This window comes from Oryctolagus cuniculus, chromosome 3 (genome assembly GCF_051225735.1).
Source record: "Oryctolagus cuniculus isolate XC-2025 breed Fujian yellow rabbit chromosome 3, ASM5122573v1, whole genome shotgun sequence".
In the NCBI taxonomy this organism is placed as follows: domain Eukaryota; kingdom Metazoa; phylum Chordata; class Mammalia; order Lagomorpha; family Leporidae; genus Oryctolagus; species Oryctolagus cuniculus.
This window is the reverse complement of record NC_142869.1, coordinates 76246994-76264017: the sequence shown is the minus strand read 5'-3', so window position 1 is coordinate 76264017 and position 17024 is coordinate 76246994. Positions and strand designations below refer to the sequence as shown.

The 17024-nt window shown below is 37.0% G+C and overlaps 1 protein-coding gene across 7 annotated transcripts in view; it reads right to left on the bottom strand.

Annotated features, from left to right (window-relative positions):
- The window catches only part of LOC100349657 (sodium channel protein type 3 subunit alpha), a 118672-nt gene that overhangs the window by 13568 nt on the left and 88080 nt on the right, over positions 1-17024 (bottom strand). For all 7 annotated transcript variants that reach the window (XM_051848557.3, XM_089329089.1, XM_089329087.1 and 4 more), the window contains 3 exons: positions 15721-15875; positions 14809-14982; positions 1847-1969 (listed from right to left, as the gene is read on the bottom strand). In XM_051848557.3, the coding sequence (XP_051704517.1) occupies positions 1847-1969; positions 14809-14982; positions 15721-15875 (452 nt within the window). The remainder of the gene's footprint in view (positions 1-1846; positions 1970-14808; positions 14983-15720; positions 15876-17024) is intronic.

Sequence of the window (17024 nt, the reverse complement as noted above, 5' to 3'; positions counted from 1 at the left end):
GCCATTGGAGGGTGAACCAACGGCAAAGGAAGACCTTTCTCTCTGTCTCTCTCTCTCACTGTCCACTCTGCCTGTCAAAAAAAAAAAAAAAAAAAAAAAAAAAAAAAAAAAATGCCTTAAACATTAGTTTAGACATCAAAGAATTTTAAACTGACATCAAGTCTGCACTCCACAGCTTTAAAAAATTTCCCGTGTTATTAAATTCTATTTCTTTTATAAATTATATATATTTGCCAGTTTTTTTTTAAATTTGTGTAAAATAAACTCCATGACTCCACAAATTATCCTATGCTGAAATAAGATGACATGACACTTTTATAGAATTTACCACTGCTATGTTAATTTTCCCATGTGACTGAATTAAAAATGCTTAACTTAGAATGTTTTTCATATTTGAACAAATTTGTAAGTTTTAATTTTTTTTAAATTGCTCTCTCTCTGAAGAAATGAACTATTAATATGAAACCATGAAACTTGGTGAGGGCTTAAGTAACATCAGTCATGGAAAAGATTGGTTTGATAAAAACCTGGAATTATTTAACAATCTCTATGATTTTTTTCTTATAACTTTATCAGTAGCAATGAAATGCAGTTACAATGTGAAGACCAAGTCTTTCTCAGCTTACAATGCTGCTGGAGTCTGGTGAGTGCTTTTGTTCTCACTGATGAGTCAGTTTTGAAGTCAAGATTGAAGCTTTTTTATTGCCCCAAACAAACCACCTCCTAATATAAAAAGCCCTGTGGACTAGAGGGAATTCAATATCAGTGTGCATTTTCAAGCCAGATTAAACAAAGCTGGCCTTTGTGCTAAACACTATTGAGAAGGGTGTGGGAAGTGGGTGTGTATCTATATAGCTGTTATTTTATGTTTACACGCATAATATACTTACTAAGTAAGAGAGCTGGAGAGGAAAAACTAAGTGCTATGGAAAAAGTGAACCTCATTCTGAAAGCTCATTTAAAAGGGAGATCCATAAAACAATCCCCAGGGGTGGCCTCAAATACTTAGGTAATTATCCTAACACTTTTGTTGCTTTGAATGCATAGATTTTCTTAAGAGACTGCAATTTAACATTGATTTCCTGGATAACAATAATTTGTATTACTGAGGAAATTCAAAAAGTAAAGCACACAAAATCATTTTGCTTTTTTATTCATTAACATTAATTTAAAAATAAATTTATTTTTATTATTTATTTGAGAGAAAGAGGGAGAGAGAGCACTCCCATCCTCTGGTTCATTCTCCAAATCTCGGAGACAGCCAGGGTTTGGCTGAAACTAGGAGCAGGAAACTCAACTCAGGTTTCCCATGGGAGTTTCAGGGACAGAACTGTTTGGACCATCGCCACTACCACCCAGGGTCTGCATTAACGGGAAGTTGGAGTCAAAAATCAGAGCCAACTGTGGGACTTAGACTCTCTGATGTGGGATGCAGGTGACTTATTCATGTCTTAATTACTAGGCCTACCTCTTGGATGAATCAAACTATGTATAGAGAGGATGAAGAATCTCCTCCTAGGACATATGTGAGTAGTCAAAGTATGTAATCAATGGGAAAAAAAAAAAAAAGAACACCAAAAATCCAGGCAGCACACAGCTTTGTGGATGATGTAGAAACATCTATGTACCACAGAAGACCTGAATTCTAATCTTAGCTCTGCCACAATTTCCAAGAGCCTATTCAATAAATTTCAGCTTCTCCAGGAGACCAGGCTTAGTGATTTCCAAGATTCCTGCTCTGAAATTCTGTGATTCTTTGAGACAGAAAAGTGTGGCGCTCCTCTATATCTAAAACAATCTCTGCATGCAATTTTGGCATAAATCATTACAGATCTATTAATCTTACCCTCATGCCTTCAAACCGGGATAAGGCTCTTAGAGGTCTTAAAGCTCTTAGTGTTCGCAGGGATCTTATGGCACCAAGTTCTGAATAGCCAAGAGCATTTGCTACCAAACTCACCAAAGAAACCTATAAAAGCAGAAAAAAAGCATTAGTACACTAAGCTGTTGCCTAAAGACATGACGTGGCATCTCTTCTTTAATGTGGAGATGGTAAATGTCTGAAAATAGTTTGGCAGCATGTATCTTCCAACTAATGGGGTTGTTTTACATTGCTAGCTTCATTTTCTTTTCTTACTGGTGGGACTAGAATGAATAGTACTTGTTTTTTATAAATTTGCAAACCCTTCCAGCTAGATATTTCACACCATGAACCCCATTTCAACCTGTGTGGATACTACATATGGTTTAGTTCAAAAGCTAGATCTCTGTTTAATAATATTGATCAGAAATCATGTTTTGCTCCTGAATTCATGTAGCATCTTGGGTATGCATTGTGGAAGCATTTACTTTGTAACAGAGTTGATACTGGTTAGGTATCTTCCCTTTCAGGTCAAAACAGTTCTTTTTTTTTTAATTGGCTGGGATGAAACATTCTTCACTTAACATAGGCTGGGAATACTCTATTCAGTATGCATTGGATACAATAGATAAAGGGAAAATTTTACCTGAAAAACTTTTCTTCATACTACACAAGATTTATAATACTGTACCTTTCATTTACAGGGATCATATACCTTTCTGATATTTATACGTATGATAAATTTTACTGAAATACATGAAAAGTGAACGAATACAGCTCTTTTTCCTCCATTGGACATATATCATTTGCTTTAATTTTCTTTCAATATAATAACATCCAATATGTATACGTCCCAAGAAGCAGATATTATTATTGTCTTTTTATTGATGAGGAAGTTGAGTGTCTTTCACATACACACACACACACACACACACACACAGAGTGAGAGATGGAGTGGGGGAGGGAAAGAGAGAGAGACAGAGAGGGAGAGAGAGAGAGAAAGGAGACAAGAAAGAGAGCAGCTGATAAAGATGGAGTTGGAGACTTGAACTCAAATGATCTTACCATAAAAAGCAATATCATAACCTTTGCATGCATTATAAAATTTTTTACTTCATGTGAACTATAGAACACAAAAATGATTTGAATGACGACTTAGTCAGTTCTTGTATGGAATATATTTAACTAGTGATTTCCTTTATGCATGGGATAAGATTTATTCATTATACCTACTGGATGGTTTATGGGCCTTATGGCTTAATTTGTGTGTGTGTGTGTGAAAGAGGCTAATGAAAAAGGATCTGTTCTCAGTGAACCCTCCAAACAATCTTGTAAAGTAAGATGAAATCCATGATCTTCCCAAAAACACAAGATTTTAAAGGCGACATCAAAACTAGAAGGTTTTAAAGGCAAATGGAGCACTGTACCCTCATTGTTTAATTTAGGCTACATCTCACAGAACTGAATCAAATAATAAATGACTTGAGTGTTAAAACTTGATTAGTGGCAGGATAATTTATTGAGCTATTCATTTCTGTCTTGGCTTTGCTGCTATAGAAGACTGAAAAGATTAGAAAGGTTGTTAGAGAACATACAGTCTTCCATCATCTGGGCTTCTTTGTTCCACGAGGCATTATGAGTTTCTTAATGTTTCTGGGCTGACTCTCTGAAGACTTCCCTTCTCCCACTGAAATCCTTTATTAGACACGTAGGCTTTCAAAGGGAAGTGCATGAGATTTCTCAAGACTCTTATGTAAGGAAACTCATGCTTTGAAAGGAAAAGAAAGGTAACACCCAGAACCAGTGCTGGAAGGATAGAAGTCATGGATTGAAAGGCTGGGAGGCCCCATTGCATAAAACCATCTTACACAGGGCTGAAACTGACGACTGCTAGAAAGGTTGGGCATCAGCGAATCTGCACCTCTACTGATGGACTTCGTGGTGCATAGACCAAAGTGCCCGTGCTGCAGCCATGACATTGAGGATCAAAGAAACCTACCAACATAGTCCTTGACTGCATATATCTCAGAGTTCCTTGAAGTTCCAACAAAACTGCCTCACGTTGGAATTCCTGAAGGCCTTGAATAGGGAACTGCAGAATATTTTTTTAGGAAACTATAGATTTTTAGAATTTTGAGAATATTAACTGTATATTGTTTTCATCAATATATTTATAGTTTGAAGCTAATTTCCTGTATTAGTAGGTGCTTTACAATTTACAAAGATCATTTTCATTCTGTGTGTATCTTAAATAGCCGAGTAACTACTCCCAGAAAAGGCAGCAACAGACAAACATAACATTGGAATCTAAGTCTTCTGTTTTCAAGAGTAGTGCTTTCACCTTGGGCAAATTTGTGCCCAATTTTGGGCCGGTGTTGTGGCATAATTGGTTAAGCTGCCACCTGCAACACTGGCATCCCATATGGGTGCTGGTTCAAGTCCCAGATGCTTTGCTTCTGATCCAACTCCTTGCTAACGTGCTTGAGAAAGCATAGAAGACGGTCCAAGTCCTGGGGCCCCTGCACCCTTGTGGGAGACCTGGATGAAGCTCCTGTCTCCTGGCTTCAGCCTGGCCCAGCTCCAACCATTGCAACCATTTGGGGAGTGAACCAGTGAATGTAAGTTCTCTATGAATCTCCTTCTCTCTTGGTACTTCTGCCTTTCAAATAAATAGAATAAATTTTAAAAGGACAGTGTAATCCTCACCTCCTTCATGCTAAACAAAGAAGATACTCCTGCTAAAATGTGCAAAGTATTAACAGATACTCATTTCCCCAAACTCAATATTTAGTGTGAATTGACATGAATGTGGGTAACCACACCACACTGTATAGCAACTATATGAAGATATATATGCTAGAGGTTTCCATGGTGGTTTACTTGTTATCCACACCTTTCCACATCTCTACAGCAGCTGAGATTAGGAAGCAAAGAATAATGCAGTAGGTGGCCGACGGTTCTGAAAACCCTGGACTTTCTGTGACTGGTTACTGCAGTAAGCAGTGGGAGCTACCTTCCCTTAAAATTGGCAGAAGATAATTTTCAGTTCAAAGTTAATTGTTAGAAGATAAAAATCATTTATCACCTCCATATATTCTGAAGATATATTTCAGTCTAAAAGCTTACATAATTGGGGCTGAGGCTGTGGTATAATAGGCCATATATATATATATATATATATATAAAATTGAGAGGCAGACAGAAATACAGACAGACAAGACAGATCTCCCACCTGTTGGCTAACCCCCCAAATGCTTACAAGAGCCAAGACTGGGCTGGGGCTGAAGTCAGGATCCAGGAACTCATCTCAGATCTCCTAAATGAGTGGCAGGGAACCTATTATTTGTACCGTCACTTGATGTATCCCAGAATCTACATTAGCATGTAGCTGGAGTCAGGAACCAGATCTGGGAGTTGAACCCTGCACTGTAATGTGGGAGGCAGGCGTTTTAACTGTCAGACTAAATGCCCACTTCAAATATTGTTTTTGATAACCTTGACGTGGGAAGGTCTTCATAGGCATGAGAAAACCAAGAATGGAGACAAAAACTGATAGATTTGGGGACATCAATCTTCTATATGCCAAAAAAAGCCCAAAAGCCAAATAGAAAAAATATTTATATCCCATGTGACAAAACATTATATTTCCTTAATATAGAAACAGCTCTCACAAATCAGTAGGTAAAAGATCATTAACCAAATAGAACATACTAATTTTTCCAAACTTTCATTTTATTCTGCTTGAATTGAACAATGTATTTTTTATGCTACCTACTGAAATTCTATTAGAAGGAATGCAAAGGAATACAGGAAGAGTAAATGGGAAAATAGGCAACAAGGAGATGAGTTTTTAAAAATTCTGGACCATAGAAAGCCCAGGAATAATTGCTTTCGCACAGAGAAAAAGCAGCAGAAACCAAGTGTGTACAGAGCAAGTCAGATGATTTCACTGAATGCTTGAAAGGCTCTGGGCTTAGAGGCACCAAGTACCTTGAAAACACAGGGTAGTGGGTAGGACTGTAACAAGAATGGAAATTCTGAACACAGGAAACCTGGGCACTCTTGAGTTCCTTCACTCACCCTTCTCCAGCTCTGCAGGAGAGCAGAATAACATACATATTCACAGATTAGATTTTACTTGAAAGAGTAAAATCTACACCAGCTTCAGAGGGCAGAACATTGAAACATCAACCCATATGTGGTTGGATTTTCAGCCAGACCGCAAAAGCCTCATCAAAATATTGTGCAATTGAGGTTTTCCCACTAATAGTACCAAAATGTTTAAATAGCTTTTGTATTAACAGTGTTTGTCTGGAAATTTAGATTTCTAGATACACAACTCCCCACTTTACCTGAGAGGGGCCTTATGTCACACACACTATGTAGCACCTAGAAAAGACGGGAGCAAAGTTGCCATGGCAGATGTGAAGACTGGAGAGAGTGAAGACTGGAGTCTGGGATAGTTGAGATGGAGGAACCTGGATGCATGAAGTGCATGAGAGGAATGGAGTAAAGGTTGCCAGTAGCTAGGAGAAATAATGAGTGGTTCCCAGGCAAAATCAGTCATAAATGAGGTTCATATTTTTAGAAGGGGATTTTGTAACTCTCGGCTCTTTGCCTTAGACATGCTTTCTATCATAGGCCCTCACAGTTTATCAATTGGTCCTTGATTTTGTATATAATTTAAAAATTCATAATGCCTAAAATCTATAAAAGAAAACATCTTGATCATTGTGGTATTGTTTGTATAAGAAAAAGATCTAAGCTGATCAAGTCACCGTATAGCCCTGACTGTTAATGAACAACTTAATACATTATCCCTCTTAGTAGTTTTTTTGTCTGTTCTACTTAATATGACTGGTTTAATTCTGTAATTAATACACAGTTATTCTTAAGTGTTGAAAATTAACTGAAATGTGATCCCTGTTAAACATAAGAGTGGGAATAAGAGAGGGAAGAGATGTATAATTTGGGACATGCTCAAGCGGACTTGCCCCAAATGGTAGAGTTAGAAACATACCAGGGGATTCCAATTCAATCCCATCAAGGTGGCATGTACCAATGCCATCTCACTAGTCCAAGTGATCAATTTCAGTTCACAATTGATCATAATGAAAGGACTAAGAGTCAAAGGGAGCACATAAACATGTCTAGTACCTGCTAACACTAACCAATAGAATAAATAAAGGGGAGAGTGATCCAACATGGGAAGCGAGATACTCAGCAGACTCATAGAATGGCAGATGTCCTAAATAGCACTCTGGCCTCAGAATCAGCCCTAAAGGCATTCGGATCTGGCTGAAAAGCCCATGAGAGTATTTCAGGCATGGAAAGCCAAGACACTCTGGCAAAAGATCTCTGTGAGTGAGATCCCAGTGGAAAGAACAGGTCTTCAAAGAAGGAGGTACCTTTCTCTGAAGGGAGGAGAGAACTTCCACTTTGACTATGACCTTGTCTAAACAAGATAAGAATCGGAGAACTCAGAGGGCTTCCATAGCCTTGGAAACTCATGACTGGAGCATAGGGAGATTACTGATGCCATAGACAGGAGTGCCAATTGGTAAAGTCAACAACAGGAGTCACTGTGCACTTACTCCTCATGTAGGATCTCTGTCCTTAATGTGCTGTGCATTGAGATTTAATGCTATAACGAGTACTCAAACAATATATTTCACTTTGTGTTTCTATGGGGGTGCAAACTGTTGAAATCTTTACTTAATGCATACTAAACTGATCCTCTGTAAAAAAAAAAAAAAAAAAAAAGAAATTATCAACTCCCAACTTGACTCTCACTGGGATTAAACACGACAATAGTTCTGATCTGATTTCATCATCATTTAAAAAAAATCATCTATTATTTTTCACTTTATGTTTCTGTGTGAGAGCAAACTGTTGAAATCCTTACTTAATGTATACTAAGCTGATCTTCTGTATATTAAGATAATCGAAAATGAATCTTGATGTGAATGGAAGGGGAGAGGGAGTGGGAAAGGGGAGGGTTGTGGGTGGGAGGGACGGTATGGGGGGGAAGCCATTGTAATCCATAAATCGTACTTTGGAAATTTATATTCATTAAATAAAAGTTAAAAAAAAAGAAAAGATCTAAGCATTCATCTCAGGGGAATGAATAAGTGAAATCTGATGAGTGCTTTATTGGGAACTACTATTTGGCCCTTGGAAGCCATGGGTTCCATAGGAATTATGAATATATCTTCAGTTTTAATTATTTTTTAAAGATATAATTTCCTCCATATTTATATAATGAATGTGTGTTGCATTGTTACTTGACAGCTAAGTAACTATTCTGTGCCTCAATTTCTTCATATAAAACATTGGGATAATAATAGTACATGCCTCACAGTTTATAATAGTGATTAAATGAATTAAGACACATCAAAGTCCTAGAACAATCCATGGCTTGATAAAGGATAGCTGTAGTTAGTACTGGAAATGATAACCCTTATCTGTGCTTCCTGTCACCATTTAGAATCCTGGCTGATGAGTTATGTACCACTGGAAGGCCTTAACAAAAAAAAAAAAAAAAAAAAAAAAAAAAAAAAAAAAGGGTCATCTGGATCTTTGAAAGGTGGTATTTGATGAGGCCATGACTGGAGGTTACTGCTTGGTGCTCACAGTGGTGTTGATGTGATATTGAAGAGGAAGAAATCAGACCTCCAACTCATTTATTACTTGGCAACATGGAGGAGAATTTGCTGACTGGTTATAAGGAATGTAAGAGAGAGGCTGAAGATGACATTAACTTGGCTGCACAGATTTCACCATAAGACTGAATAGGAAATTTAGGAACAAATATACTATAAAAGGGGAATGATAATGATGGTATAGAGAATTAGAAACTAAAAGTCTCCATGTAGAAGAATGTTACATGGAAATTTACAGTTAAGTAAATAATCAGAATAATTTTTGTAAACACAGTTTGAGAAATTTTTTCTTATTAGGAAATTAATAATACTAAAAATGAATTCGGTTCTTCCAAAAATCAGACAAAGTGAATTATTTCTCAGAGATGAAATTTTTGCAAGAATCTATAAGGACTTATAAGGTATCATGCTTTTTTTCAAATAATTTTAATAAATATTTATAGATTATGTATATCTATAGCAGCATCTACAGCACAGTTTTTACACATACACAGCAGTAGTATAGTACATTTTGTTTTTTATATGAAGATAATATCTTCTTAACCTTCAGATAAGAAGAAAAGAATTACATAGAATCAGATAAAGTGATCCATCTAGTTTAATGTTCTGGTAGATGGAGGCATGGGTTAAGTTGTTCTCTACGATTTGAACAACAGTTGTTAACACTTGCTGTCTCTATTTCTTCATCTCCCTGTTCTCCTCAGTCTTTCCCAACAATACTTGTTCCCATCACTTCCATTAGACATCTCTCATTCACAACACCCATGACTTCCATTTTACTTTGCTTGTCACTTGACCCTGCGATCTTGAACAAAATTAGTCATTCCTCATTTGTAAAGAAATAACTATCTTCTCTGGACTTCCTTAATGCCATGTGTATTGTTTCCTTTTAACTACCACTTGTGGACCAGCGCTGCGGCTCAATAGGCTAATCCTCCACCTAGCGGCGCCAGCACACCAGGTTCTAGTCCTGGTCGGGGCACCGGATTCTGTCCCGGTTGCCCCTCTTCCAGGCCAGCTCTCTGCTATGGCCTGGGAGTGCAGTGGAGGATGGCCCAAGTGCTTGGGCCCTGCACCCCATGGGAGACCAGGAGAAGCACCTGGCTCCTGCCTTCAGATCAGCACGGTGTGCCAGCCGCGGCAGCAATTAGAGGGTGAACCAACGGCAAAGAAAGACCTTTCTCTCTGTCTCTCTCTCACTGTCCACTCTGCCTGTTGAAAAGAAAAAAAAAAAAAAAAAAGACAAACTACCACTTGTTAGTCAAATTCACTGACTCCCTCTCCATTGTCCAACATCCAAATGTTAAAACGTACCCACAGTTATGTTCTGGACTCCTTTGTTAATCTGTATTCTCTGTCTAGATGAGTTAAAACATGTTCATAGCTTCAAATGCTATCTATATCTTAATGGTCCCACATTCCTACTTTAGGCCTTTTTCCCTCTCCTGAGCTTTAGTCTTCTATAGAAGTAAACATTTCCTCTTGATTGTGTAACAGGAATCTCAAACCTACTGCATCTTTCTTGCACCCACCCTCTGCCTACCTTGCCAAACCTGTTATCTAATATCTCCCACCCCAGTCAATATTTCCACCTTCTACTATTTGTTCAAGGTGAAATAATATTAACTTGTGGAATCCTCCCTTCTCCTCTAGCCATGCATCGAATCTATCAGTAAGTCTTTTTAAGTTAGTCTAAAACAGAATGTCTCTTGCCTGGATTATTAAAACAACTTTCTAATTAGTCTCCCTGCTTCTGTTCTTTTGTCTTCCTTTTTCCATTAGCTCATGTTAAAATAGTAGACCAGATCCCTGCTTATCCTGCCCCAAGAGCTTCCCATTGTAATAATAATTCATGTGTAATAAATTACCTAGTATATGCAATACACAATTCCTTACAATAAGATAAGAACTTCTTGCCATGGCATCTAGGTACCCTTCTTTTATTTTCTACTTTTATTTAATAAATATAAATTTCCAAAGTCCAACTTTTGGATTATAGCAGCTTTTCCCCCTATAACCTCCCTCCCACCCGCAACCATTCCATCTCCCACTCCCTCTTCCATCCCATTCTTCATAAAGATTCATTTTCAATTATCTTTATATACAGAAGGTCAACTTAGTATATACTAAGTAAAGATTTCAACAGACTGCACCCACACAGACACACAAAGTACAGAGTACTTTTTGAGTAGTAGTTTTACTGTTAATTCACATATTACAACACATTAAGGACAAAGATCCTACATGGGAATTAAGTTCACAGTAACTCCTGTTGTTGATTTAACAACTGATACTCTTATTTATGACGTCAGTAATAAGGCTTTTGTCATGAGCTGCCAAGTCTATGGAAGCCTCTTGAGTTCACAAACTTCGATCTTATTTAGACAAGGCCATAGTCAAAGTGGAAGTTCTCTCCTCCCTTCAGAGAAAGGTAGGTACCCTTCTGAACTCAATTTGAATCACTCTCAGTCGTGTTTCACCCCACACAAGCACACCAGTTTTATTGCTGCTTCTTGAATCTCCTCCACTCATTTCTACTCCAAGGCTTCCAGACTGTTCTCTGTTCCTTCATATTTCTGAGTGACAGTCTCCTCATTTCATTCACCCTGAGACACTTTCCAGAACATTAGTGTACACACTCTCCTATTCCCCACCTGAAGCCATTTTCTATCCTATTATCTTCTATGATTTCATAGCTGTCATCACTTTTTGCCTGTATCTTATTTTAGCCGATAAAGGGCTTGCTTTGCCTGTACATATCTCCTTTATCTGCAATAGCATACAGCCCTTAAATGAATCAGTGATTAATTTTAGGAGATTAGAAAGTTAGCTCACTGTAATATAGCTTTGATTTTAGATAGGAAATTGAAGAAATTACATTTTTTTACAGATATATATATCTCAAGATCTATTTTTAAAGTTACATTTCAAAGCAATGTTATTTTCTATTTTTTAGATTTCTGAGTCTATTTAGTTTTGTTACAGAAACACACCCTATGGGTCTGAGGTCCTTCAAAGTATGTTTACTTGTACTTTCAAAAATTGCTTTAACTTTTTGTTTATTTGGCTTGGTGGATTCAGTGGTCTGAGAACAAGTTGTTTCTAGAGTTATATTAATTTATGTGTTTACCTCTTGCTTTGAAAAAAGAAAGTCGACTCATTTAAGATAAAATAACTTACATAGACTTAGATGGCTTAAACAGGTCCAATCTGCTGATTTTGGTTCATTCAGTGGGAAATAACTTTTGAGACACCGGTCTTTCATTCATTCACTTAAACATTATTCAATAGATACTCACATGTTATGTTAGGTGTCTAAGGATACAAACATGATATAATCCCTTTAATCTTAAGAGATTTTTGCATTATAATCATATTTTCTATGTGGGAAAGTATATTAAAATACATTTGCAATGTAGTAAATATAAGTCAACATCTGGAGAAGTTCTATCACATTTTTGATTTTTTTATTTTGTTTACGTAATACAACTTCATGGATTTAATATATGCAAATTTGGGAATATCTATCACATTTTCAAATGATCTTTATACATGATGAAAATTTTTTCAACCAGAGGGGATTTTTGAATATAGTTAGTGTTTCATCATTTAAATAAAAAATGGAGATTATAAATGCTGTATCCAAAAGCCACACACACACACACACACACACAAATACACTCAAATATGTATATTTGATTGCACCTCAAAAAGTGTGTGGGAAAATAAAAATAGAAGACAAATTTATTGGAGCTAGCATTGTAGTGCAGCGGTTCAATTGCTGCTTGGATAGCTGGCGATGCATACTGAAGTGCCAGTTCAAACTCCGGCTGCTCTGCTTCTGATGCAGCTTCCTCCTGATGTGCCTGGGCAAGCAGCAGCAGATAGCTTAAATGCTTGGATTCCTGAAAGGGGTTCCAGGTGCCTGACATCAGCCTGACCTAACTTTGGCTACTGTGGACATTTGGGGAGTGAATCAGCAGATGAAGATAACTCTCTCTTTTCTCTTTGCTTTTCAAATAAATAAATAATATTTCAAAAAGATAATTTTATTTTAATACACAAAGTTGTTAAATCCATGCATAATTTTTTTCAAGATATGCATTTTTCATCCATGAACTTTCTGGAGTCTCCATCTCTATGTCTGTGTGTGGGGGGGGCGGTGAAACTTTAAAAAAATCACAGGAAAATGGAATTTAAAAATAAGCTTGTTTTTGGTATAAATTTTTAAATCTACATATAAGTTCTTTTTCATAATATGTATTTTTATGAATTCTTTGTAGACCCTGATATATTTGTCCAATATTCCTAATGCATTTACAATGGATCATTTAAGCAGCAGATCTGTGGAGGGGTGCAGTAGTACTGAACTTAGAATCAGGAAGTTTGAGCACTAGTGTCAGTGTTATTATTAAGTAGTTGCACTATCCCAGGACAATTATTTAAACTGAGGCTTCCATTTCCTCATGTCTAGCATACAGTCTAGATATTCCTTATGAGACATTCCAGCTGCAGAATATGAGCATATTGAACTTCCTTTTGTGGTTAGTGTTTTAGGATAAAATTGAGAATCCTCTCTATTATTCATGAAAGGCCAGTCATGGAAACTGGAAGTCATTTCTGATCTATTAAAAGCAACTTGGCAGCAGATTTCAAATCAACCCAAAGGGTTAAACACATTTTGGTTATCTAATTATAAATACTTGCAGGAAGGAAGAAAGGGAGTAGAATTCAGACAGATTCAGGCTGGTCAAAATGATAAAAAGAATGATTGCAGATATAGAACAACCATTGATTCATATTGGCAAATGTTAGAGCTAAAAATAAAGTGCTTTATGATTGCTAGGAAACAGCTAGAGATAGTGCCTAAAGCACCTTGTTTTGTTGGTAGGCTGTGAAGCCTTGTGCAATAGACTATCACAGACTATAAAGAACCAGTTCACTGTCATTCGGCACTAACACTTCTCCGTCACTTGTAATTTAAAAAGTAGGGCACAAACCAGATAGATTCCATAAATGGCAATGTTCCTAGGACCACTCAACTCAACTAATCAGAGACCTACACCTAAATCTTTACATGGTAAATATCTGATTAGCTACTGAAATATCTAACTATGATTTAACATGCATTTTTTGTCTCCATGGGTATGTGGATAATGAATACTGCCATTAAGTTAATTTAACATTATTTAGTCATCTGCATTCTACAAGGGCTTCGAGTACAATTCTCATAATTTCTAGTCTCAATTTTGTCTGATTTTTTGCTCCTGAGGATTTCCTTTAATGAAACTGCCCATTAACTAGTGCTGAGGCCTGCCAATCACCAAGTTGTTCAGCTACTCCTTACTTCAAGGTCCTCAGTTTTCAGAAGAGCTGTCTGCCTATAATATAGCTATGTCCACAATTTTAGGACATCCTCGACACTGGTTGTAAGCTTTTCCTCATTGTATTTATTGTGGTTTTTCGTTTTCAATTTTTTATTCAAATTTTTATTTAGTTGCTTTTATTTATTTGAAGGGCAGAGAGATGGAGAGAGGAATCTTCCATCACTGGTTCACTCTCTAAATACCTGAAATAGCTAGGGCTGTGCTAGGCCAAAGCCTGGAACCTGGAACTCAGCCTGGGTGTTCTATGTGGCAGGGATGCAAGTACTTCAGCAGTCACCTGGTATGATTCAGGATGCACATTAGCAGGGATCTGGAATCAGAAATAGAGCCAGGATTCAAACCTGTGATGGAGGATATGGGCATCCCAAGTGGTGTCTTTTTTATTTTTTTAAGATTTATTTATTTGAAAGGTAGAATTACAGAGAGAGTGAGATATACTCAGAGAAATCCCCCATCTGCTGGTTCATTCCCTAAATGGCTACAATGGTTGGGCCAGGCCAAAGTCAGGATCCAGGAGAGTACTCCGGGTCTCCCATGTTGGTGCAGGGGCCCAAAGACCTGGGCTATCTTCTGTCTTCTTTCCCAGTTGCACCAGCAAGGAGCTGGATCAGAAGGGGAGCAGTCAGGGCTTGAATTGGCACCCATATGGGATTCCAGCACCGCAGGCAGCAGCTTAAACTGGTTCCATCACAATGATGCTTCCCCACCAAGCATTGTCTTAACTTCTAAGCCAAATGTCCACTTTTATTGTGTGTGTGTGTGTTAAAATAACTGTGTAATTGTGTCAGCATAAATAAAGCTATGTTTCAAAGTCAAGGTTTTAATCACAGAAAATATATGAAGGGTCAAGTTTACCTCTTTCAAAAACAGTTTCTTAAGATTCATTCAAGATACTTACATCAACGATCAAGAAATCCAGCCAGCACCAGGCATTAGTGAAATAGGTTTGAAATCCATAAGCTACCCATTTGAGAAGCATTTCCAAAATGAATATGTAAGTAAAGACCTTGTCAGCATATTCTAGCATGGTTTTGATAGTCTTTCGCTGTTCAATATATATATCTTCAAAAGCCTGTATCAAGAATAGATTATTTTACTGGAATGGTTTGCCTCCCATAAATATTTGAAAAGATAGCTTAGTATAAGAAGTAAATGACTTGGTAAGTATTAGCTAATATCTTCTAAGTATCAAACATCAGGAGGTATCTAGACCAAAACAAACTGGGAACATGATGACAGGGAAATGTGTCTTTATTCATTCAGTAAATTCTGTCTTCCTTAGTTCTCACTCTTAAGTCTCTGTCTCAATTACTGCTGCAAAGACATGGTTTTAATGATGTATTATAAACTGAGAAAATAACTAAATGTTCTGTGAATGAGGGAGAGTTGGCTTATTCCATTATTACTTTGTATGATTTCCTGAATGATCTGGCTTATTTTGAAAAAAATAAGTTGATTATACATGAAGAAAACAAAATACACTTTCAGTCTATAAATGTTAATGTGATTATTAGGGAAAACTGGATAATGTTTGACAGGGAAGGTAACATAGTTACAAAATGTCTCTGGTTGTCTCAGTGAGGAAAACATCTGTTAAATAAACACCAAATGAGAAATTCCATCTGTCTGTTTCATGGTCTTGATTTATTTTATACCAGATTCTGCAAAGTTAATTCCTGGGTGCCATGCTCTGCAAGGCACAGATATACCTCCTGTTTTGTTTTCTAAACTTAGTGTATGCTTCTGGGAGTTTTTGGAGACTGAGCTGTTCAACTAGAAACTGATTCTTGCTAATATGCATTTCACTCACCAAAGCACCACTGCTGAGAAGGATCATGAAGACAATGAAAGTCTCAAACCAGTTGTGTTCAACAATACTGTAGCAAGTTTTCCGAAGATTCCACCAGATCTTCCCCTTCCCTTCTTCTGTACTTACTTGACAGAATGGAAACTTTTTAATACATCCTGAAAGACAACATTAAAGATTATCCATTAGAAAGATGTATTTTAATCTTAAACAAGAGGAATAAAAGATAAACTTTCTTGCCCCCTCTTGTCTCCAGTCTTGGTTCATCATTTTATAAGCTAGCTGGGTACTTCATTCGGTAGTTATCTTCAGTATTCATCCTGTATAGTGGATACTTCTCAGACTTATATATTCAGAAAACTACTTAGAATTCAAGGAACTACTTTTATTTTAATCATATTTACTTGAGTAAAAATGTTTTCATTCTTTGATACCAGTCAGGATCTCTTTGTCTCAAAAACACTGACAGAAGTAGGGTCCAGGTGCATCTTTCAAGTTGAGAAGAAAGTACCTGGTCCAAATTGTTGATTCATATTTTTATATTATCCTTGATTGTTTTATCATGTTCTTTTCATGCACAGAAAATCCTGTTGTCTTCTCAGGTATTAGCCACTATCAGCTTTTCCAAGCTAATTCATTTTCAGTCTTGATTCTCTTCTTACCCATATGACCCATCGGTCATTATCTCATTTCTTTTTCCCCTCTACCCCCAGCCTTCATGGTATTTCTAATGTCCATGTATTCTTCTGCTCTCACTCTCTGAACTACTACTCATCAGTTCAAATCCAATCATACTGAATCAATAAATCTTTCTTTCATGATTTGTGTGCCAAACACTGTGCTGTGAAAACAACTAAGGTGTTCCCTGCCAGCCTGGGCTCTCCAATGCAGCTAGGTCTCACAATAGCTCTGACCACAGCTCAGAGTGATGGCATGGGCTGGGATATAATGACTGAAGCATCTGTAAATCAGCACACCACTGACAATGCAGAGATTGAGTTATCAAAGGCATAACATTCCTGAATCTGTAATCTGCAATCTGTAATCCTGTAAGAACAGCTTTCTGGGATTCTGGAGGGTGAGAGAAAAAGACATTTCACATCATCCTATTTGGCCAGCCATAGTCATTGTTATAACATAATCCAGAAATATAAATAAATTCTTTGGAAGAAAAGCAGAAAACAATGTAAATATTCCTTTATCATTTCTTTTAACTATTTTCTTCAAATGCGTAGTGAAGGTACTTCAAATATTTGTGGAAAATGTATACTACGAAAAAAACTGCATAGATTTCAAATTTTTGCACC